This window comes from Humulus lupulus, chromosome 4 (genome assembly GCF_963169125.1).
Source record: "Humulus lupulus chromosome 4, drHumLupu1.1, whole genome shotgun sequence".
Classification (NCBI taxonomy): Eukaryota; Viridiplantae; Streptophyta; class Magnoliopsida; order Rosales; family Cannabaceae; genus Humulus; species Humulus lupulus.
The window spans coordinates 32907611-32931396 of record NC_084796.1 but is presented as its reverse complement, the minus strand read 5'-3'; the positions used below and the strand labels follow the sequence as shown (position 1 = coordinate 32931396).

Below are 23786 nucleotides of genomic sequence, written 5' to 3'. Positions count from 1 at the left end.
TGATGAGTTGCCAGGAGTCCTATGGTCCAATCGAACCACAACCAGGAATGCGATAGGGGAGACACCATTCTCATTAGCTTACGTGATGGAGGCAGTCATCCCTACTGAGAGCGAAGTTCCGACAGCCAGATATGAGCTGACTATAGACGAAGAAAATTGGGAAAACATGTGCCATGAACTCGACACCATCGACGAAAGAAGGGACAAAGCACTCTTAAGAGTCTCGACCTATCAACAGAGCATAGCCAGACATTACAACAAGAACATCCGCACTCGGACATTCAAAGTAGGAGATTGGGTTCTACGAAGAGTCTTCTAGAACACTAAGGAAGCTGGAGCAGGTAAGCTCGCCCCGACATGGGAAGGTCCCTACCTCCTCACAAAGGTAGTCAGACATGGAGCATACAAGCTACAAACAAAGGAGGGACGCGATATCAACAACAGCTGGAATGCTATCCACTTGAGACTGTATCACTCTTAACTTAACCTAGTCTACTTTCATTTTCTTTCATCAGTAATCTCACAAGATCTTCATTCGAGCAACATACTGACACTGTAATGCAGGAAGTGTCAGAACTACATTTGGGCTTGATCCCTGCAAAGGGTATGTAGGCAGCTCCACGGAGCGCAGCCCCCTATCACAACCATTTTTTTTACATATACTACGAACAGTTCAATAACAAATCTAAGTATAAATTGACTAAGTAACTTCATACTTAGATTGGGGGAATAAAGCACTTCTACTCCACACCTTGCACCTCCTCTCCAAGCCTTCCTCAAATGAATGCAAGGGTAAAAACAAACTACCCTTATATAGGCACACAAATCCACCAGATGAGTACCAAGTGTCATCCATCAGGTGGCCCTATAAAAAAAGGGGATTTTAACTTCCTCTAGGGGAACACTCAAAGTCTCAAAGACAAATGAAGGTTCACATGGAGTAGGCCACTCGGCCATCCTGGAGGAGCACTCGGCCAACCCGGCAAAGCACTCGGACATCCCGGAGGAGCACTCGGCCAACCCGGCGAAGCACTCGGACATCCCGGAGGAGCACTCGGCCAACCCGGCGAAGCACTCGGCCAACCCGTCGAAGCACTCGGCCATCCCAACGAAGCACTCGGCTCGTGCAGCCCATTCAGTTGGTCAAGCAGCCGGCCATGCCTCAGGGCCACCCCGTGGACCACTCGGCCAGAAGGCCGTTCGGCCCAAGCATCCAGTCGGCCCAGACAGCCGGTAGCCAACCAGGCCCGCGCGCATCCGCAGGCCACTCGGAATGACCGGATGCGTAGGTGCGCATCACTCGGCCGCAAGAAAGCAGCCAGTCGGCCCAAGCAGCCGGTCGGCCAACCAGGCCCGCGCGCATCCGCAGGCCACTCGGACAGCCGGATGCATAGGTGCTCATCACTCGGCTGGATACGTAGGTGCGCATCACTCGGCCGCAAGTAAGTAGCCAGCGAGACCCTCGTGAATAATTTCTGAAAGGGGTAAATTGAGTTAATGCATATTCTAACAATTTTCTCTAACTATTGGGAAAATGGATAAATTCTGATGGAATTAATTTCTTTTTTACTCTTTGATAAAAGAATGAATTCTATACCAAAGAGTGAGGGACAAACTGTAGTGGACAAAATCTGTATACTAGATAAATAATAGTCCAACAAGCAGTCAGTCAGCCCAATAAGCTATCTAACTAGCTAATAAGGCCCAAAGCCCATGTAAAATAGGCTCGCATATACAAAGTACCATCCAAATACCCAAAACCATACCCGGACCCGAATTCGGATACACTCAGTCAGCCAGGGACCTTGAAATAGTCAAGGCTCCCATCACGTTCACCAAGAATCTCGGAACGAAACCACTTGGAGCGAGTCAAACGAATCAGAAAGATGGAGGAGGACGGAACGAGAAGGAGGACAATAAATAAGACCATCAGAGGTTGAGAAAAGGCATGAGATAATCACTGAACTTTCTTTACTCTCTAATTGAAACGAAGGCTACTCTATTTCTAAGCAATCCAGTCACGTAAGACTAATCAGTCAGTCTGATTGGACCTGACCTAGTCGCTTGACCCCTCCGTCATCGCCACCGTCACTCTGACCATTCTACGACTCCTCCATTCATCATTATTTCGATTATTTATATCTTAATTTTATTGCTTTCTATTTGCTCTCATTACAACCCGACTGACTTGAGCGTCGGAGTCCCTTTGGCTGACACCCCACCGGTGCTCCCAATTGAACTCTCGTCTCTCTTCTCTTTGTTCTTGACAGGTTGCTGGTGCCCATCTAATCAATTGTAGGAAATCACCTCTACAATCCATTAAGCTCTATTTATAATCCAAGTCTCTTTAAACCGCAATGTTTTAAATCTAAACCAATAAGCTTTAAATTTAAACCCCTAAGATTTAAATTTAAACCACTTGCCTAAAAATTTAAATCCCAAGCCTTTAATGGCTTAAACTATGAACCACTAAACTAAAATGGCATCAAAATTTAATTCACAAGGTTTGAGTTTTAATCCTTTAGGCTTATATCATAAACATAATATCTTTAACCATTACGTTTAAAATTTAAACCCCTATCCTTTAGATTTAAACAACTAGGCTTAAAATTTAAACAAAATTTCTTTATTGGTTAAAAATTTAGACCACAAATTGTGATTGGCAAAAAAAAAATACATATATTATTGATAAATGTGTTTACTATGCGCTGCGGCCCATATATTTTCGAGCCGCGGTGCGCAATGACATCAAATTGCAATTATTTTTCTTACCGCCTGAGCGTCGGGACTCTTATTTGCATAGTTCCTGTGCGCCGCAGCGGTGGAATTAGAGTCCCAGTACAACATTACCCCATATTTCTGATTTCAAAATATCATTTCTTCCCCATTTTGAAATCTTTTTATATATATATATATTGTATTTTTAATTTGTTGTATGAAGTGTACATTTTCAATAATAAGAAACAAAATTGAAATTTAAATCATGATATTGTTAAATGTAATCTTGAAGTATTAAAATTTAAAACACAATTCTTTAAAATCTAAACAATGACAAACGTAATTCTAGAAGGATTATTTGTTGCTTAATAAATGAAATTTTATTTTATTAAGATGTAACATTTATATTAATTAACAATAAACTTATAGAGTTAATAACCTTTATATATTAAAGAACTCAAGATATTATTAGTAATTTTAAAGTAAAACATAAAGGAAATGAATCAAAATCATTGTAGAGATCAAACAATTGATCTTTGCATATTGATTTGAAAATAAAATGAAACAATAATGTGTGTTTTTGTAAGTCAATATTTAATCTTTTTTTCGAGGGTTTCTGCAAGTCTTTCTGTTATGTCCACTTTAACTGCAATTCCCGCATTTGTTTTGTTTTTTTGGTTTTTTGTTTTTCTCCCATGTAGCTTTACATCTTCTTTTCTTTGGTCTACCAACTCTTATTTTTCCTTCTGGAGGGTGTACTTTCACAGCTTTGATATGTTCAGGTATTTTCCAAGTGAATATATACTTTCTTTGTAAGTTGCAACAATGGCTTCCTTGGTGTAATATGGAGAACAATATTGATAAGTATCTTGATTAGTTTCTTTAAAAATAGCAATTGCATGGGCACAAGGAAGTTGATCCATTTGAAACCTGTTGAAAAATAACCAATCTTATAAAAACAACTAAAGTAATTTCATTATTTAACCATATAAAAAGTCTAACCCTTCAAGCAACTTGTAAAGCAACCTAAAATGATGTTAAACCCTAATATTTAAACATCATATTAAACCTTAATCCACTTATTTAGCAGCTCACAATCATTATTATAACCAAATTTAAACCAACTCATAAGCAACCTAAGCAACAAATAAATCAAATATTTATAACCGACATATACAAAATCGTTTTAAGAAACCTGTTCAGCAAGTACCAAACACTATATGCAGCATATACATCAACTGTTACAACTACTTAAGCAATTCTTAAGCAACTGTCTGAGCAACTACCATTCATTATAAGCAACATATACAACAACTTAAGCAATTGTCTGAGCAACTACCAGTCATTATAAGCAACATATACAACAACCTTTACATCTACTTAAGCAACCTATTTAACAAGTACCAATCATTTTAAGCAACATATACAACAATTGTTCCACTAACTTAAGAAACTCTTAAGCAATCGGAACCAGGAACTACCAGTCATTACAAGCAACATATACAACAAACATTACAACTACTTCAATCAATTCTTTGTTGGTTTTTATTGATCAAATCAGAGATTATACGCAACGGAACAACAATCAAATTGTTAATTTAATCCCACAAGATTTCTAGATCTACTTCTTCACATGCATATATATATTGAATCAAAGACATAAATATAAAAATGACCTCAGGTCCTTCCTTGTTGCTATCTTTTTGTATGGCTAAATCCTTGAGATCTCACACCAAGATCTTTCAAAATGTTCTCAGCATACAAAGAACAAATGTGGGCTCGCTATATAACTAATAGGCAAAATCTATTTATCAGATGTTCTCAACACATGAGATCTGATAAAGTTTTGGACCTAGGTATTGTGAAGAACAATGATTTTTGTATATTTCACTGTTCTCTTTCTCTGATAGAGATTTCTAGATATTTTTCTATCCCTGAAAAGTTACGTTCTGAAAAAATGATATCCTATATTTAATATATCCCATATATTAAAATAAAATCTTAGTTATTTTAAACAATTTGAAAATAACTAACAGTTATCAGATTTTTGTTTTAATAATAATATTTTAATCATATTACAATATCTCATATTACATATTACAATATCCCTATTTCGTGCCTTGGGCCCGGAACCGTGATCCAAGCCCACTAGCCGGGCAATTAAGGTTGGGCCCAGCCCAGGCCCGTTTGGCAGGGAGTATGATTGACTTCGACAGCCCAAGAGTGAGCCCAGGCCCGGAAGGTGTCTGGGAAGAATGATCCGGGACCTTCATCCAGGAGAGGTACAACTGTCTGGGGTTACAATCGGGATGTATGCAAACGGTCCCGAAGCCTGGTAAACGATCCGGGCTCCTGGTGGATGATCCGGGCTTATGGTAAACGAAGAGGGACAGAGGTAAACAAACCGGGGTCGAGCCCCCAGGGTTGGCAGGATAAAGCATCCATGACCCTGACTCCGCCCCATGAAGCGTGGGAGTTGTCCCCACGTTTCACCTACAGAAAAGGCCACCTAGGGATTGTACGCCGCTGGTTCAGACATGTGCCGCCACTACTTTGACTGATCTTGTCCCCTGAATCTGCCTCGTAACTCAAAATGCCCAGACCAAAAGCCCCAATTTCTCGGGTGATAGATAGGCTTTGGGCTGCCCCAGTGGGCTCTGGTTAATGTTTGTCTTCTTTGTTTTAATCCTTTGTATTGGGCTTCTGATAGAGAAGCCAGTAATATTTATACCTTTATTGGGCCCGGGTCAGCCTGGCCCAAGCCCAGTGCTCTTGTGAACCTATAAATACATGTGACAGAGCACTGGGGAAGGGATCTTCTTTTGGCGTATATACAGTTACTCTGCTGAAACGAAGAAAAAACCCCATTGTTATAGACTTTCTAAGCTCTAATACAACTGTCTCGTGGACTAAGGCTCATTAATGCCCCAACCACGTAAAAATCTTGTTCACATCTTCCAAACCCCTTATCATTAATCTCTCTTAACTTTTATTAATATAGTTTCCGAAAATCTCGGTAAACATTTTGGTGCTTTCATTGAGAGCCTGAGAAAGCTAGTGTTGACATCAAACCTCTACAACAATGGTGAATACAAGACACACCACTTTCAACCCTACTAACCCAGAGCAGGGCAATGGAGAGCCGCTGCGCCCCCCCCCCCCCCCCCCCCCCCCCCCCAACCTCTTCCTCAAAGTCCACCTGAGGTCGCTCCTCATCAGACATCCCACCCTGACGAGTCACAAGACTACGAAGGTGGAACAGAGTACGAGGAGGACTATTATGAAGAAGAGGGAATGAGGGGGAATACCACGACGAAGCTGCATATCCCGAGATCCCAGGAGTGGACCCCAGCCAGGAGGATCTGTAGGTGACTAGACTGAGGAAGCAAGTCCTGGACCAAGAGGCCAGGATTGCTGAGCAGGCAGAGGCATCTAGGCAGATGCAGGAGTCCCTCCAAGCCCAGTAGGCATTCATAGCCGCGCAGGGTCCGGCGACCAATCTCCTAGCTGGCCCGCCTCCAGGAGTGCAATAGCCCGCTTCGCAGGCCAGAACCGGAGCCCCCGAAGATGTGAGGCCGGCCAGCCCTTCCCCCGAAGCAATTTCCTGAGCCTGGCCCAGGAAACCTGGACCGGGAGAAAAAGAAGGTCGGGGGAAAGACCCGAGAGAAAAATACCCCGGTCCCGAAAGCCGGGACCCATCCAGGGCTGCTCCCTAGGAAAGAGAAGGTGCGCCCCATCCCAGGACAGGGAAACCCGACCAATCCGCAAGGGATGCGGTCGCGGGATGCTCGGCCCTAGCATGCCCCAGGGCAAGCCAGACGGGAAAGGCCTTTGCACCCCAGTGCTTCGGTGAACAAAAATTGCCGGGAATGCCCGCATAGCAGGGAGCATCACGCCCTTAGCTCCGGGGATGACACGTCCCTGGTAGACCTGCGCGATGGACTGAACGCTCGAAAAGAGCGGGCCCGTAAGGAAAAGATCCTCCCCCGAGGTGACGATCTTTGGAACGACATGAGGAACGAGAGAATCCCCCTGGAGGATGGCATGGACAGGCAGCTCATGGAGCAACTGGCCGCTTTGAAAAAGGTCACGGACCGCTTGGTCCGCAAGCAGGAGGGAGTGGACACCAACTCCGATGAAGAGGACAAAGAGCCATGTGCTAGCACATCCTGGACGCTTTGCTCCCTAAGGGGTTCAAGATGTCGAGCCTCACTGCCTATACCGGGAATACCGACCCCAGGGATCATCTGTCCTGGTACAATAGACTTATGATCGTTGCCCATGTTAGTGATGATGGCAAGTGCCTCTGTTTTTCGATCACTCTAGGCGGTCCCGCCGAGGAATGGTGGAAGAGACTCAAGCCCGGATCCATCCAATCCTGGTCAGGGCTACAGTCGGCGTTTTGTAAACAGTTCGTGGCCGCCATGACGATGGACATGCAAATCAGTGCCCTCGCCAACCTTAAACAGCTCCCCGCGGAGACACTGAGGGCCTACATCCAACGTTTTACCGAGGAGGCCTCCAAAACCAAGCTGGACGATGGGCAGCGCCTGGTGGCATTGCAATCAGGGATTCGGGTCGGGTCCCCCCTCTGGGATGACATGCAGCGCAGCAAGGCAGCTACCTTAGAAGAATTCATAAGGAGGGCCCAGGGTTTTATCAATTGGGAGGAAGCTCAGATCCAGGCGTTCAGATGGCCTCCGGTGCCTCAGCCCAGTGCCCACGCGTTCCCGAGGTATGGGGTGCAATTCCCGGTGCAGCCCTACGTCAGTCCCCCGATTGCCCCAGGTTCAGCAGTTACGCCCGGGGTTACCTACACCCCTACGGTGTACGGTCCTGCTTCTTCAGGACATGCCCCTGTCCAGTCCGCCCCCTTTTCTGGATATGGAGTCGCGCCAGCGGGTCACAGCGCTGCCCCCGTTGGGGCCCAGCAGTCCCAGGCGAAGGGAATGGAGGCAAGTGTAAACCCCTCCCGGGGGAAGAGATCCGACAAAGGCCAAAATCTGTCTGAACTGACTAAGAAAGGCAAAAGGGGCTACGAGCCCCAATATTCAGAATACACCAACCTAGTGGACATCAGGGAGAACATCTTCCTGGCCACAGAAAGGGCGGTTCACTACCGGAAGCCTGCCCCCATGTTCAAAGGAGGGAGGAATTCGAGAGATACCAACAAGCGGTGCGCTTACCACAACGACGCGGGCCACACGACTGAAGAGTGCCGACAGCTCAAGGATGAGATCGAGAATCTGATCAAGCTGGGGCATCTCCACCAGTGGGTCAGGATGCCAATGGGAGTCCTGGGCCTGTCGGCAGGTCCTGGACAACCTGCGGTCCTAGGTGCCCCCAGAGCGTAACCGCCTCAGGGAGGATATGCACAGGGCCCGGCGGCGTAAACCCCTCAGGGGGTCCTCGTTGCGCCATCGCCTGGCCTTGGAGTGCCTTATCCATCCGGGACGGCCCCCCCCTCGCGTGGACAGGCATGTGCCCACGATTTCGGGCGGGCCTCACCTGGGAGGACCTTCCAAGAATGATCAGAAACGCTACCTAGGCGAGCTCGACCACGATCAGGAGGTGTGCGCTCTGGTCTAGGCCCCAGCTCAGCACCCGAAACTGATGAATCTCCCTATCACTTTCACGGAGGACGACGCCCGTAACGTCCATTTCCTACACCATGACCTGCTGGTCATAGACGCCCAGATCGCAAACAATCTGGTGTCCCGGGTGCTGGTGGACGACGAAAGCTCCGTCAACATCTTGTTCAAGCCCGCCTTCGCCGCGATTGGCTTGACCGAAGTAGATTTGGCATCGTGTCCAATCCAGATCTACAGCTTCAACGGAGACGCGTTGCTCCCCATGGGAAAGATACAATTTCCCGTAACATTAGGGAGCAAGTTCCAGCACTCGTTCAAGTTCTGCACTTTCGTGGTGGTGGATTGCCCCACTACTTACAATGTCATTTTCGGGCGGCCCACCTAGTTGAGTTCGGGGCGATCACCTCCATCCGTCATCTTTGCATGAAGTTCCCTTGCGACAACGGAGGGGTGGGGACAGTCTGGGGGGATCAAAAGAGCGCCCGGAAGTGCTACCACGTGTCCGCCCGACCAATCTACATGGTCCGGGAGGAACCCTTCAAGGAAGTCATCGGCCCAGTTCTCCCTCCCCCCGCAGGAAGGGTGGTCCGGGAGGAAGATGAGCTGGACCCGAGGATAGGAGACGACTGCGTCTTGGAACCCATGGACGATATTGAGGAGGTGTGCATTAGTGACACCAATCCGACTAGGATAATCTAAGTCGGAAAAAATCTGCCGGCAGAGGTCCGAGCCGCCATAATCGCCCAAGTAAAGGAGAACCAGGATGTCCTGGCCTGGTCTTATCCAGATATGACGGGGATCAACTGTAACATCATCTGCCACACGTTGAACATCGACCCGAACGTGACCCCGGTCAGACAAAAATGAAGGCCCTTGGGAACAAAGAGGGCCGAGGCCCTCAAGTTGGAAGTAGAGAAGCTGTCATCGATCAACTTCATCCGTGAGGCTATGTACCCCGTGTGGCTCGCCAACCCAGTGCTGGTGCCGAAGCCGAATGGGACATGGAGGACATGCATCGATTTCATGGATCTCAACAGTGCTTGTCCGAAGGATTGCTTCCCGCTTCCCTGGATCGACCAGATGGTGGATGCGACATCCGGGTATGAGATCTTAAGCTTCATGGATGCCTACTCCGGCTACAATCAGATTTCCATGCATGTGGCAGACCAGGAACACACCAGTTTCCAAATCAACAAGGGAATATACTGCTACATTGTCATGCCCTTCGGGCTCAAGAATGCCGGTGCCACCTACCAGAGGCTCGTCAACCGAATGTTCCGGGCCCAGCTAGGGCGAAATATGGAAGTCTACATCGACGATATGCTGGTCAAGTCCAAGACATCCAGGAAACATTCGGACGACCTGGCCGAGGCCTTCGCGGTCATTCGGAAGTATGGGATGAAGCTGAATCCCAAGAAGTGCACTTTCGGCGTGGCCTCCGGAAAGTTTTTGGGGATCATAGTGGGCTTCCGGGGAATAGAGGCCAATCTGGAAAAGATCAAGGCACTAATTGATATGCCCTCTCCCCGAAAGCATAAAGACGTGAAAAGTCTGACCGGGCGGATAGCCGCCCTAAGCCGTTTCGTCTCTAAGGCCACGGACAAGTGCATCCCGTTCTTCAATGTTCTTCGGGGAAGCCAACGCTTCGAATGGTCTGTCGAATGTGAAGAGGCTTTTCAAAAGTTGAAAGAGCACCTGGCCAGAGCACCGATCTTGGTGAAACTGGTGGACGGGGAGCCCCTATATCTCTATCTGGCAGTGACCAAGCACGTGATCAGCGCCGCACTGGTGCGGGAGGAGGAAAAAGCCCAGCTCCCGGTCTACTACGTGAGTAAAAGGTTGTTGAGAGCTGAGTCACGGTATCCGCTTATTGAAAAATTGACATTTTGTCTGCTGATGGAATCCAAGAAGCTCCGACCTTACTTCTAGGCCCACACCATAAAAGTTCTAACCAACCACCCCTTGCGGCAAGTGTTGCAGAAGCTCGAGTCGTCGGGAAGACTCTTAAAGTGGGCCATGGAATTTAGTCAGTTTGATATATCTTACATTCCTAGGGTCTCCATCAAGGGGCAACCCCTGGCCGACTTCATCGTGGAGTGCTCCGGGATCACCCAGGGGGATAATCCCGCGGCGCCCACGACGCTCGTATGGAAGGTGTACGTAGACGGGGCCTCGAATGAGAATGGGGCCGGGGCCGGGATCATCCTAGTGTCGCCGCAAGGACACCAGTTGCAAAACGCCCTGTGTTTCCAGTTCAAGGCATCGAACAACGAGGCCGAGCACGAGGCCATGCTGGTCGGTTGCGTCTGGCCCGGGAGGTAGGGGCCGCGAACCTGGAGATCTACAGCGATTCCCAGCTAGTTGTCAGACAAGTCTCGGGAGAATATCAAACCAAAGGGGAAAGAATGGCGGCTTATGTGACTCAGACAAGAGAGATGCTACAGGCATTCAAGAAGCACTCCATCCGCCAAATCCCCAAGGAGCAGAATGTTTTCGCGGACACACTAGCAAAATTGGCCACCGATGCCGAAGCAGAGCTGTCCAGATTGGTCCCCATTAACCATCTCCCCATCCCAAGCATTCGAGTCTCCGCGATCAACTCCATTGACCACTCCGCGTCTTGGATGGGACCCCTTATCCACTATCTGACAACCGGTGAGGTGCCGGCAGACAGGGCCGCAGCCAGGAAGCTTCAATACCAGGTCCACAGATATGTCATGATGGACGGAAAACTCTACCGCAGGGGGTTGTCCATGCCATTGATGGACCCTAAACGGGTATGTTTAAAAATTTATATATCGCAAGCGCACGAATCGTCCATATAGAATAGTGATCGTAAGCACGGATGTCGAACCCAAAGGAGTTGTCTAAAATCGAAAATGAAACTATTTTAAATCAAAAGTAATAAATTCTAACCTAGTTCCAAAGATTGATGAGTTTTAATAGTATGAACATAAAATGAAATATTGAAAAATAAAGCTTTTTAAGATAATGAAAATAAACCAATAATGAGTTGAAAATAAGTATTAAAAGAAAAGATTATTAAGATACTAGAATCCACAAAATGTAAGTTTAATAATATTTATTAGTATATTGATTCCCAAGTTTTAGTGATAGTTAAAATAATTTAAACTATCATTTTCCAAAAATATTTATAATTTTAAGCACAATTTTCTTATAAAAAGATAGGATTTTTCTTCACTTTTCAAAATTATAATTTCAAAGCATTTAGTGTAAATCAATCTAATGAAATAACAAATAAATCAATGAACATTATTTATAAGGCAAAACATAATATTTTTGTTCTAAGCATGGATGTGTACAATTTAATGACACATCTTACACAAAGAATATTATGTTTATGCACTAATGAAGAACAAAGTGTAAAAATGTTCTAACAATCTAAAATACAAGATATTTAAGATGAAAGAAATATATGAAGAAGAAAAATCCATAGACTTTGTTGCATTACAAGGGAAATCAACATACAACATAAATATTACCTAGTTACAAGTTGCTTCATCATGATCTTAATAATCTTATGAAAAAGATTAGAAGCACATAACTAGAATAGAAATTACAAAATAAATGACATACATACTTGCAAAATGCTCTTGAAAAACCCAAATGGAAGAGAGAATGGTAGAGAGAAAATGAGAGAAAAAGATGGTAACCAAAAAATTAAGCACCCCAACAATGGTCTTGAAAGTCCATATTTATAGCCAAAGTGAGTTTATTAAAATAATCAATTTAAATTAATTAAATTGATTAGATTAATTAAATAAAATAAATATGGTATGTAGAGGTAAATTATAGGGTGTAATGATGATGTTGTGGTGAAAATGTGTAGGAAAAAGGGTAAAAAGTTGGCATTTTTGTCATAGGGGACAAAGGGACAAATTGCATTTTTGTTGGGCTCAATAAGGGAAATGGCAGCAATGTGGTGGTTGGGTGTTGGAGGGGGGGCCACGGGTTGGGCCTAGAGTGGGCCTCACGTGGTTGGGCTTTTGGAGAAACACCATTTTTCTTGTTACTTTCTTTCAAAATTACCATCTTTCCTTTGATTTTCTTGCTTTTCAAGGGTAATAATTTTCCTACACAATAAATTATAAACTAAATTAAAATTAAATATTTTCATTAATAAAATATATCATATAACTCCCATGAAAACATTAATTAAAATTTAATTTACATAACATTTAATTTCAATAAAATCATATTTTTAGCATTCAAACTAACAATACTAATTTTAAATAATTAAACTACAACATATTATAATAACATATCTATAAAAACATATAAAAATCTAGAAAACTACAATAAGACTAATAAATTAAAAATTACATAAAAACTTAATAAGTTAATTAAAAACTCATGAACTAAGCAACAATTAGCATGTAAAACATGGTAAAATAACTCTATTTTGTAGAGTTATCACACCCCCAAACTTAAAGTTTTGCTAGTCCTCAAGCAAAAGAAAAATTAAAATACACATATATATATATATTTTTTTATTGGTGATATAAAAATGATTTTCTCAAAAATTGCACAATGAAAATAACTCTCAGAAATTATTATGAATAAAAGTTAAGCTTATATAATTAATTAAATTGTCAATTTTGCTTTTAGAAAATATGTTTTTATTAAAATTATTTTTCACTTAAACTTATAGGAAATAAGAGTTTTTATGAAAAATGTAATTTTTGTTACAAGCAAAATTGACCCTATAATTAAAAACAAAGCTTAAAAATTATTCATATTTTTAAGAGAATTAATTTCAAACTCAATCAGAATTTTTATCATTGAAAATGAAAAATATCACCAAATTTTTTTTTTTTTTTTTGTAAATAATTTTTTTAATTTTTTTTTTTTTTGAATTTTTATGAAAATGAACAAATAAAAAAAAATTAACAAAACCACAACATATAAATAAATAAAAAAAATTCAAACAAACATTTTTTTTCTTTTCAAACAAGCATACATAAAATAAAACACAAAACATTAAAAACAATGCAAAGCAAACATAAATAAAACACAAAACAAACACAATAAAACTCGATACCCCCAAACTTAATTTAAGCATTGTCCTCAATGTGTCAAAATATAAATATAAATTAAAATTGACAAGAGTGTAAAGTTTAGAATGGTCGTACCTCGATATTGTGCATTGCGAAGATAGAACAAGATAGAACAGGATACAACTAACAAAAATTAAATCGCACATAAAACAACAATACAAATAAAACACAAGTTATCAAGATCACACAGGAATCAAAGAGCATGGTAAACAGGGTCCTCAAGGAGTATCTCATCCACTTCATCAGTTTTTAATTCCAAAAATGGTTTTAATTTTTGTCCATTAACTTTAAATATATCACCATTTTTAGGATTTTCAATTTCAATAGCTCCATGTGAAAAAACATTACGAACAATGTAAGGACCAGACCACCTAGAGCGTAACTTTCCCGGGAATAAATGCAAACGAGAGTTGTATAAAAGGACTTTCTGACCTGGATAAAAATCTTTTCTCAAAATATTTTTATCATGGTAAAATTTCATGCGATCCTTATACTTTTTTGAATAGTCATATGCATCATTCCTAATTTCGTCTAGTTCATTGAGTTGAAGCTTTCGTTTCTCACCTGCTTTGTCTAAAGAAAAATTTAACTGCTTAATTGCCCAGAAGGCTCTATGTTCTAACTCAACAGGTAAATGGCACGCCTTCCCATACACAAGTCTGTAGGGTGACATGCCAATGGGCGTTTTGTACGCGGTACGATACGCCCATAATGCATCAATGAGTCTTAAGGACCAATCTTTCCTAGTTGGATTCACAGTTTTTTCTAAAATGTGCTTAACTTCCCTATTAGACACTTCAACTTGACCACTAGTTTGTGGGTGATATGGTGTTGAGACTTTATGTGTAATGCCATATTGTTTCATCAAATGTTCAAATGGCTTATTACAAAAGTGAGTACCGTTATCACTAATTATAGCACGTGGTGAACCAAAACGGGAAAATATATTTTCTTTCAAAAAACGAAGCACAACTTTGTGGTCATTAGTGTGGCATGCAATAGCTTCAACCCATTTAGATACATAATCGACTCCAACAAGAATATAAAGATTACCAAAAGAGTTAGGAAATGGTCCCATAAAATCAATGCCCCAAACATCAAATATGTCAATAATAAGAATAGGATTTAAAGGCATCATGTTTCTTTTAGTTAAACTTCCTAACTTTTGGCAACGTTCACAAGCTTTACAATAAACATATGTATCATGAAAGATAGTAGGCCAATAAAAACCACATTGTAAAACTTTAGCAGCTGTTTTCTTACCACTAAAATGTCCTCCACATGCATGATCATGACAAAAAGATATGATTTTAGACTGATCACAGTTTGGAATGCATCTTCTAATTATTTGATCAGGGCAGTATTTAAACAAGTAAGGATCATCCCAAATAAAGTTTTTCACCTCAGAATAAAATTTAGATTTATCATGCTTAGACCAATGAGATGGTATTTCTTTAGTGACCAAATAATTAACAATATCAGCATACCAAGGTAATGAAGAAATATGCATTAATTGTTCATCAGGAAAAGTTTCAGTGATAGGAGTGGAATCATGTATAGTTTCAACAACTAGTCTAGATAAATGATCAGCAACAACATTTTCAGATCCTTTTTTATCACGTATTTCTAAGTCGAATTCTTGTAAAAGCAGGATCCAACGGATCAAACGAGACTTAGCATCTTTTTTCGATAAGAGATATTTTAATGCAGCATGATCAGAATAGACAATAATTTTAGATCCTAACAAATAAGATCTAAATTTCTCCAATGCAAAAACAATAGCAAGCAATTCTTTTTCGGTTGTGGAGTAATTTAATTGAGCATCATTTAAAGTTTTGCTAGCATAGTAAATTACATGAGGTATTTTTTCAAGTCTTTGTCCTAAGACAGCACCTATAGCATAATCAGAAGCATCACACATTATTTCAAAAGGTATTTTCCAATCAGGAGGTCGAATAATGGGTGCAGTAGTCAACATGGCAAATTTTCAAAGGCAACATGGCAATTACTATCAAAGACAAAAGCATTTTCTTTTCCAAGTAAATGGCATAAAGGCCGAGAAATTTTGCTAAAGTCTTTTATAAATCTTCTATAAAAACCGGCATGGCCTAAGAATGATCTAATTTCTTTCACAGTTTTAGGTGGGGGGAGTTTTGAAATAAGGTCAACTTTAGCTTTATCAACTTCTATTCCATCAGATAAGATTACATGACCTAAAACAATTCCTTTTTTAACCATAAAATGACATTTTTCCCAGTTAAGCACAAGGTTTTTCTCTTTGCAACGAATTAAAACAAGTGAAAGATGGTGCAAACATTCATCAAAAGAGGAACCAAACATAGAAAAATCATCCATAAATACTTCAAGAAATCTTTCAACCATGTCAGAAAAAATCGAAATCATACATCTTTGAAAAGTCGCAGGTGCATTACATAATCCAAAGGGCATGCGACGATATGCAAAAGTTCCAAAAGGGCATGTAAAAGTAGTCTTTTCTTGATCTTCTGGGGCGATGGGGATTTGGTTATACCCCGAATACCCATCAAGAAAACAATAATATGCATGGCCAGCTAATCGTTCAAGCATTTGATCAATAAAAGGCAATGGAAAATGGTCTTTTCTAGTAACATTATTCAACTTTCTATAATCTATGCACACTCTCCACCCTGTTTGTACTCTAGTAGGGATTAATTCATTTTTCTCATTTTCAACAACTGTGATCCCAGACTTCTTAGGCACAACTTGAACTGGACTAACCCATTGACTATCAGAAATAGGGTAAATGATACCTACGTCTAACAATTTTATGACCTCTTCTCTAACTACTTCTTTCATATTTGGATTTAATCTTCTTTGACATTCCCGAGAGGTTTTAGCATTCTCTTCTAGATGGATTCTATGCATACATATGGATGGGCTAATTCCTTTAATGTCTCCAATGGTCCAACCTATGGCTTCTTTATGTTTTCTAAGGACATCTAACAATTTACCTTCTTGTTCTTTATCTAAAGCGGATGCTATGATAACAGGTAAGGTTTCAGACTCTCCTAGAAAAGCATATTTTAAATTTTCTGGCAAAGGTTTAAGGTCTAACTTTGGAGACTCAGAAATTGATTGAACATGACCTAAGGGTGAAAAAGGTTCAACTTTGGTTTCATTTAAGGGTATAGGCTCTACCAAAGAATTCACATCATCATTAGAGTCATCAACATGCAAGTTCATACCAAAGTATTTTTCACAAAAATCAAATAAGTCATTTCCATCATTTTCACAAATACTATCTATCATGTTAACTTCATGCACTTCTTCACACTCAACAGATTTAACCACATTAAAAACATTCAATTCAACAGTCATATTTCCAAAAGATAATTTCAAAACACCATTACGACAATTTATGATTGCATTAGATGTAGCTAAGAATGGTCTACCTAAAATGATAGGAATTTGAGCATGCATATTTTCCACAGGTTGAGTATCAAGAACAATGAAGTCAACAGGAAAATAAAATTTATCAACTTTTATCAAAACATCCTCTATAATGCCTCTAACTTTTGGCAACGTTCACAAGCTTTACAATAAACATATGTATCATGAAAGATAGTAGGCCAATAAAAACCACATTGTAAAACTTTAGCAGCTGTTTTCTTACCACTAAAATGTCCTCCACATGCATGATCATGACAAAAAGATATGATTTTAGACTGATCACAGTTTGGAATGCATCTTCTAATTATTTGATCAGGGCAGTATTTAAACAAGTAAGGATCATCCCAAATAAAGTTTTTCACCTCAGAATAAAATTTAGATTTATCATGCTTAGACCAATGAGATGGTATTTCTTTAGTGACCAAATAATTAACAATATCAGCATACCAAGGTAATGAAGAAATATGCATTAATTGTTCATCAGGAAAAGTTTCAGTGATAGGAGTGGAATCATGTATAGTTTCAACAACTAGTCTAGATAAATGATCAGCAACAACATTTTCAGATCCTTTTTTATCACGTATTTCTATGTCGAATTCTTGTAAAAGCAGGATCCAACGGATCAAACGAGACTTAGCATCTTTTTTCGATAAGAGATATTTTAATGCAGCATGATCAGAATAGACAATAATTTTAGATCCTAACAAATAAGATCTAAATTTCTCCAATGCAAAAACAATAGCAAGCAATTCTTTTTCGGTTGTGGAGTAATTTAATTGAGCATCATTTAAAGTTTTGCTAGCATAGTAAATTACATGAGGTATTTTTTCAAGTCTTTGTCCTAAGACAGCACCTATAGCATAATCAGAAGCATCACACATTATTTCAAAAGGTATTTTCTAATCAGGAGGTCGAATAATGGGTGCAGTAGTCAACATGGCAATTTTTCAAAGGCCCTGGCAGCCCAGACTTCAAGAAGTTGCCTCATTTCATCCACGGGATCAGACATGTCGGAGTCTCCTGAAACAAACACAAATGAAAAGGAGTCAGTACGATTAACAGGAAAATAAAGGTCAAAACTAAGAGTGGCCCGGGACGAACCCTTATCTAAGCCCCAGACATGACTCAACTCATCTAAGGCGAAGAAGTAGACTCGATCCCCCATGTCGTCCATATTCAGGATGTTCCCGTATTGGAGGAACCCAGACAAGAACATGAGAATTTCTGAGCCTACGGGAACGGGAGACGAAGGTCTCGTCTCCCAGTCAGCCTCGAATGCGGGGCCTCGAAGTGCTAGCCTATCCCTAGCTAAGTCCCCGACTTAGGGAGCATAAGTTAAGATCAAAGGTGAGTTACCTCGCCCCGATACGCTATCCTCGGGGGTCCCCGTGTTTGGCAGTGCCTCCTCGAAGAGGGCTTCCAGCTCCTCAGAAGCGGCCACCTCTGACTGGTCCAAGTCTCTCTTCCTCTTGGCCACGTCCGCGAGTGCTGCAGCCTCTACTTCCTTGATGTGCTCCAGGGCCACTTGCTCCCTTATGGCGGGGTTCTTCTCGCACTGTATTCCCCGAAGGCTCGGGGCGTCAATTGTCTGGTGGGCCGTGAGCAGTCTGACCAGTCGGAGGTTGTCGGTATTGACTTAGCCCCCAATGTCCAGGTCCTCCGCGCTCAGCCCAGAGTAGAGCTTCTTCCGGTCAAAGATGAACTGGGTGAGAGGATTCTGGGCAAAAGGTCCTGCCACCCGAGGTAATACGGTGAGAAATAAAAAAGGAAAAGAAAAAGAGGAACAGGCAAAGAAGGATCGGGAAAGTACTTACCCACTCGCTAGAAGTCCAGCATCAGCGTGGGGTTCTTCTCTACGAGGAACCCGGATGTCATGAACCAATAATGTTGAACGTCCGGAGGATGCTTCCAGGCGCCGCAGCTTCAGCCGGTAGAAGCTGTCCAAGGTCTTGTCCTTGGCGTTGACCTGCTGTTCCATCTTGTAGAAGTACAAGATTTTCGCGGGGGTCTGCTCCACGATTTCCTTCGCAGTGCAGAAGACGCGCCATCCTGCAAGCAATCGGTAGGCTTGGGGCAGAAGCTGGAAGGGTGCGATCCCCACGAATGTTAGGAACCGCACGAAGTAATCATGAAGTGGGAGTGTAGCTCCTGCACTGATGTGGCCTGCACTCCAGGCCTCGAACCCGCTCACGAAGGTGTGCACCTGCTCCTCTTTCCTGGCCAGGCGGTTGTGGAAGAGTCCGGAAGTGGACTCTATGCCCAGGCGTTTCTCCAAGACGTACATCATCCGGTAGTTCTGGAATAGGTTTAGTACCGTGTCCATCTCCCATCTGTTACCTTTAGGGGTCCGGGACCCGGGAAGGAGGACGGGGGCCTTGTTGACTTCCTCCTCCGAATGAAGGGTGACGCCCGACGTCATGGCTGATGATCTGGGAGCAAAGAAAAGAAAAACCAAGTAGTCAATACCGAAACCCAAGAAAGTCGATTAAGGTACGGGGGGCCTCCTACGGACTGCTTGGAGTCCCCTCCGGATCAGGTCCAGGTTCACCAGGGAACCACGAGACCCAGATCGGGACAAAAAGTGGCCTACTAAGTACATTCCACCACTTGTCCGGGAAGCATCCAGACCCGGAGCGACCCAGACCAGGCAGTCTTCCTAGCACTAATCCTAAGCATAAAAAGGTTCTAGCAGCCTAAACATATGAGAAAAATGACAGAACATACGTTCGTATATCTATAAAGGCAGAGGGTAGAAGAACTTACTGTGAATGACTGGTCGTGAAAAATGGTGGTTGTTCGGCAAAAAGGACGACAGAATCTCGGTCTTGAACCGACGAAGGCGCTTCAGCAGCTCGTCGACGGGGCAGGCTGAAGACGTGTGCTCAGGCAAAGACACAGATGTCGAAACTGTTGGAAAGAGGCGACGATGCAGAGTGAGCAGACGGAGGAAGATCTCATCGACAAGGTCAGACATAAACAAGTCCTCAAAATTCTTAGAATGGCTCGAGAGTGTAAAGGTTTCAAATGGATACCTGAGGGGTATTTATAGAGACCCAAATCTTGATCTATGATCCAGCAGATAGGATTGATCCCCCATCGGACGGTCTAGGATCATGCAAAGGCATTAATGAATCCACTCAAGTGCTGGATCCGATCCATTTCGATCCGACATCCCAGGAGAGGGGCACTTCAAAGGTCGCTCCATTTTACGGTCCACCTCAGTGCAGAAACATTAATGAAGAACCCCCGTGCGGATGGGAATCTTCAGAATCCGTGCTGACGCACTAGCCTAGGCCTAGCTACCCTTGATATGGTTGGTGACCTTTCGGGGTCAAGTTCCATCGTTGCAGCAGTCACTGGACGACACGTGTGCCCCTTTCGCGAAACGGGACTTCGGTAAATGAACCCGGACCTTGGTAAATGGTCCGGGCTCTGCATGCACCCAACGTGCACACCCCTTTGCCACAGACCAATGATTCTAAGCAGGAAACGGGGAGATAAACGTGAGTATCTGGGAGCAAGGCAAGCCTCCACCTCGCGGACCCAGATGAAGGCTTGGGGGGTAAATGTTATCCCCATTTCCTGCCTTGGGCCCGGAACCACGATCCAGGCCCACTAGCTGGGAAATTGAGGTTGGGCCTAGCCCAGGCCCGTTTGGCAGGGAGTATGATTGACTTCGACAGCCCAAGTGTGAGCCCAGGCTTGGAAGGTGTCTGGGAAGAATCCTCCGGGACCTTCATCCGAGAGAGGTACAACTGTTTGGGGTTACAGTCGGGATGTATGCAAATGGTCCCGAAGCCTGGTAAACGACCCGGGCTCCTGGTGGATGATCCGGGCTTACGGTAAACGAAAAGGGACAGAGGTAAACAAACCGGGGTCGAGTCCCCAGGGTTGGCATGATAAAGCATCCGTGACCCTGACTCCGCCCCATGAAGCGTGAGAGTTATCCCCACGTTTCACCTAAGGAAAAGGCCACCTCGGGATTGTACGCCACTGGTTCAAACCTGTGCTGCCACTACTCTGACTGATCTTGTCCCCTGAATCTGCCTCGTAACTCGAAATGCCCAGACCAAAAGCCCCAGTTTTTCTGGTGATAGATAGGCTTTGGGCTACCCCAGTGGGCTCTGGTTAATGTTTGTCTTTTATGTTTTTATCCTTTGTATTGAGCTTCCGATAGAGAAGCCAGTAATATTTATACCTTTATTGGGCCCGGGTCACCCCGACCCAAGCCCAGTGCTCCTGTGAACCTATAAATACATGTGACAGAGCACTGGGGAAGGGATCTTCTTTTGGCGTATATACAGTTACTCTGCTGAAACGAAGAAAAAACCCCATTGTTATAGACTTTCTAAGCTCTAATACAACTGTCTCGTGGACTAAGGCTCATTAACGCCCCAACCACGTAAAAATCTTGTTTACATCTTCCAAACCCCTTATCATTAATCTCCCTTAACTTTTATTAATATAGTTTCCGAAAATCTCGGTAAACACCTAGGTATTGTGAAGAACAATGACTTTTGTATATTTCACTGTTCTCTTTCTCTGATAGAGATTTCTAGATATTTTTCTATCCCTGAAAAGTTACGTTCTGAAAAACTGAAATCCTATATTTAATATATCCAATATATTAAAATAAAATCTTAGTTATTTTAAACAATTTGAAAATAACTAATCAGTTATCAGATTTTTGTTTAAATAATAATATTTTAATCATATTACAATATCTCATTATTTATTTAATATTTAAATAACTAAAATTTTGGAACCAAGAAACTTTCTCAGTCTCTTATGTGTGTAGCACAGTGACTGTGTACTGTGCTACACGTGTACCACATGCCTGTGATGGCATGTGATTTTTCCCAATTTTTATTATTATTTAAATACCAAAAATCCCAAAAATAAATTAATTCAAAATGAATTATATTTTGTTAAATCAAATAATTAATTAATTACACATAATTATACAATAATTATGTTTGATACATAGAAAAATATTTTACTTATCAAATAAGTCATTTTTGCCCATTTTTGTATTTACCTTTGTCAGTGTTTGTTTGAGCCATTTCGGGGACCATGGACCTATAACATTAAGCTCCAATAAATTGAAACTAAATAATTAAACTCTTTAATTATAATAGTTAATTTATTAATTATGATATTTCTCCACTATAAATTCATAATTGCACTCTTTATGTTATAGATATACTTTTACAGAAATCTTTTCTTAAGTCGTCCATTGATATAACTATCTTTCAATAGTTCAGCCCTCTAATTAATTAGTTCATAAATTAGAATGGAAGAATTATCATTTTACCTTTCTAATTTACTTATTATTCCTTAAGTACCATTAATTCACTAGTGAATAATTAATCTATAATCTAATTATAGATTTGAGCTCAAAATCATTTAGTTCCAGAATTAACCCTTAAGGGAACTAATATACGATCCGTTAGGAAAGATTAGATTCTGTATTGTTGATACATGTTCCCAGCCATCCATGATATTAAATCTCCAAAACAAAAGTCATTAGCCTCATTCTTTGAAGATACCTTAACGAATGAATCAAAAGATTTAATAAACATGAATAGGAGTTCATGAACACTCAAGATTTAGGTTGATCTATAAATGATCATCAGTTATGATATTAATTACAAGTCTTTATTGTTAAATGGTTTTTGGATAAAGACTTTAATTCATATCGGTCCATGTCATATATAATTATATTATATAAATGACCTTTACCGAGATGTCTTACCACATCAATAATCTGAATCTAGATTATTTGTATCATTATGATACTCAGTAAACCGTACTTACAACTCCAATTAAAGAATTCCATAAATTTAATTTGTTGTTGTCGACTATTTTTATTCATTCATGTGATCTTAATTCTCTCGTACTAATACAAGATCACATCCTCAATAATGAATATGAAAATTTTCTGATATTTACAAAATTATTCAAACAAAAATTTAACAATCTAAATATAACAATAATAATAAACCATTGTATTTATTTATTCACAGAAAAAACAAATGTCTTTTACATGCTTTTAGGACACACTCCTAACATTCTTAAGCAACCTATTCAGCAACATGCAACTTAAAATTCCCAAAAACAACATATAAAATAACATTTTTGAGCAACTATTGTACTTTTAAGCAACTTTATAAAGCTCATAAACAACACATAAATAAACATATTACCATTCTACAAACCAAGGAAACCGCAATAAAATATTTAAATAAAAAATTGGATTATGGTGTTAAACCTGTTGCATGTGCATGTTCTTGAATTGAGATCAACTATTGATTTCTTGCCATCATCATGAACTTCATAGAAAATATGATTTGTTGGGTGCACCTATTTTTTTTTAATCAAGAGTAATATTGTTAGTTTGGTATGTGTAGTGAAGTTAAATTAAATAAAAATGAAGTGTGCATTTTTAGTAAAAAATAATACCGTTAACTTCAATGAGTAAATGTAGTTGTCATTCAGGATCACTTCATGCTTGTCTGTCAACTTTGTGGAGGTTGCATTTGCTATGTTCCTATTAGTCCAACTCCACCGTTGTACCAAAGCACGTAAACACTCTAGCATCGTACAAATTGGTAGCTCTCTTACTGCTACGATTGTAGAATTCAAAGATTCTGCGATGTTTGATGTCATGTTTGAGTATCTATTGTTTGGAGAGTGAATCCTTGCCCATTTGTGATACCCAATTTGTTGTAGGTAAGGTCGCAGCCTTTTGTCAATCTTATCAAGTTCTCTCATCTTGTACTCAAACTTTTTCACAGTGTATGCATTCGCTGCTGCAAAAAATGTATCCTTGAACTTTTTTGAGTTCTTCTTGAACTTGTTTTTCATGTTTTTGAGCAGATGGAAGCTACAAGCCCCATGCGGTACTTCTGGGTACACTGTGATGGCTTCTTTTATAATGCTTTCATGTCGGTCAGAAACGATGCTCATG

The 23786-nt window shown here is 41.4% G+C and overlaps 1 protein-coding gene across 1 annotated transcript; it reads right to left on the bottom strand.

Moving 5' to 3' along the window:
• Positions 1-3479: 3479 nt before the first annotated feature.
• On the bottom strand, positions 3480-23785 carry LOC133832056 (uncharacterized). Its single transcript, XM_062262446.1, has 3 exons — positions 23279-23785; positions 23088-23179; positions 3480-3648 (listed from the first exon to the last, which is right to left on the bottom strand). The coding sequence occupies exons 1-3, from the start codon at positions 23783-23785 to the stop codon at positions 3480-3482; spliced, it is 768 nt and encodes a 255-aa protein (XP_062118430.1).
• Between the last annotated feature and the right edge of the window lies 1 nt (position 23786).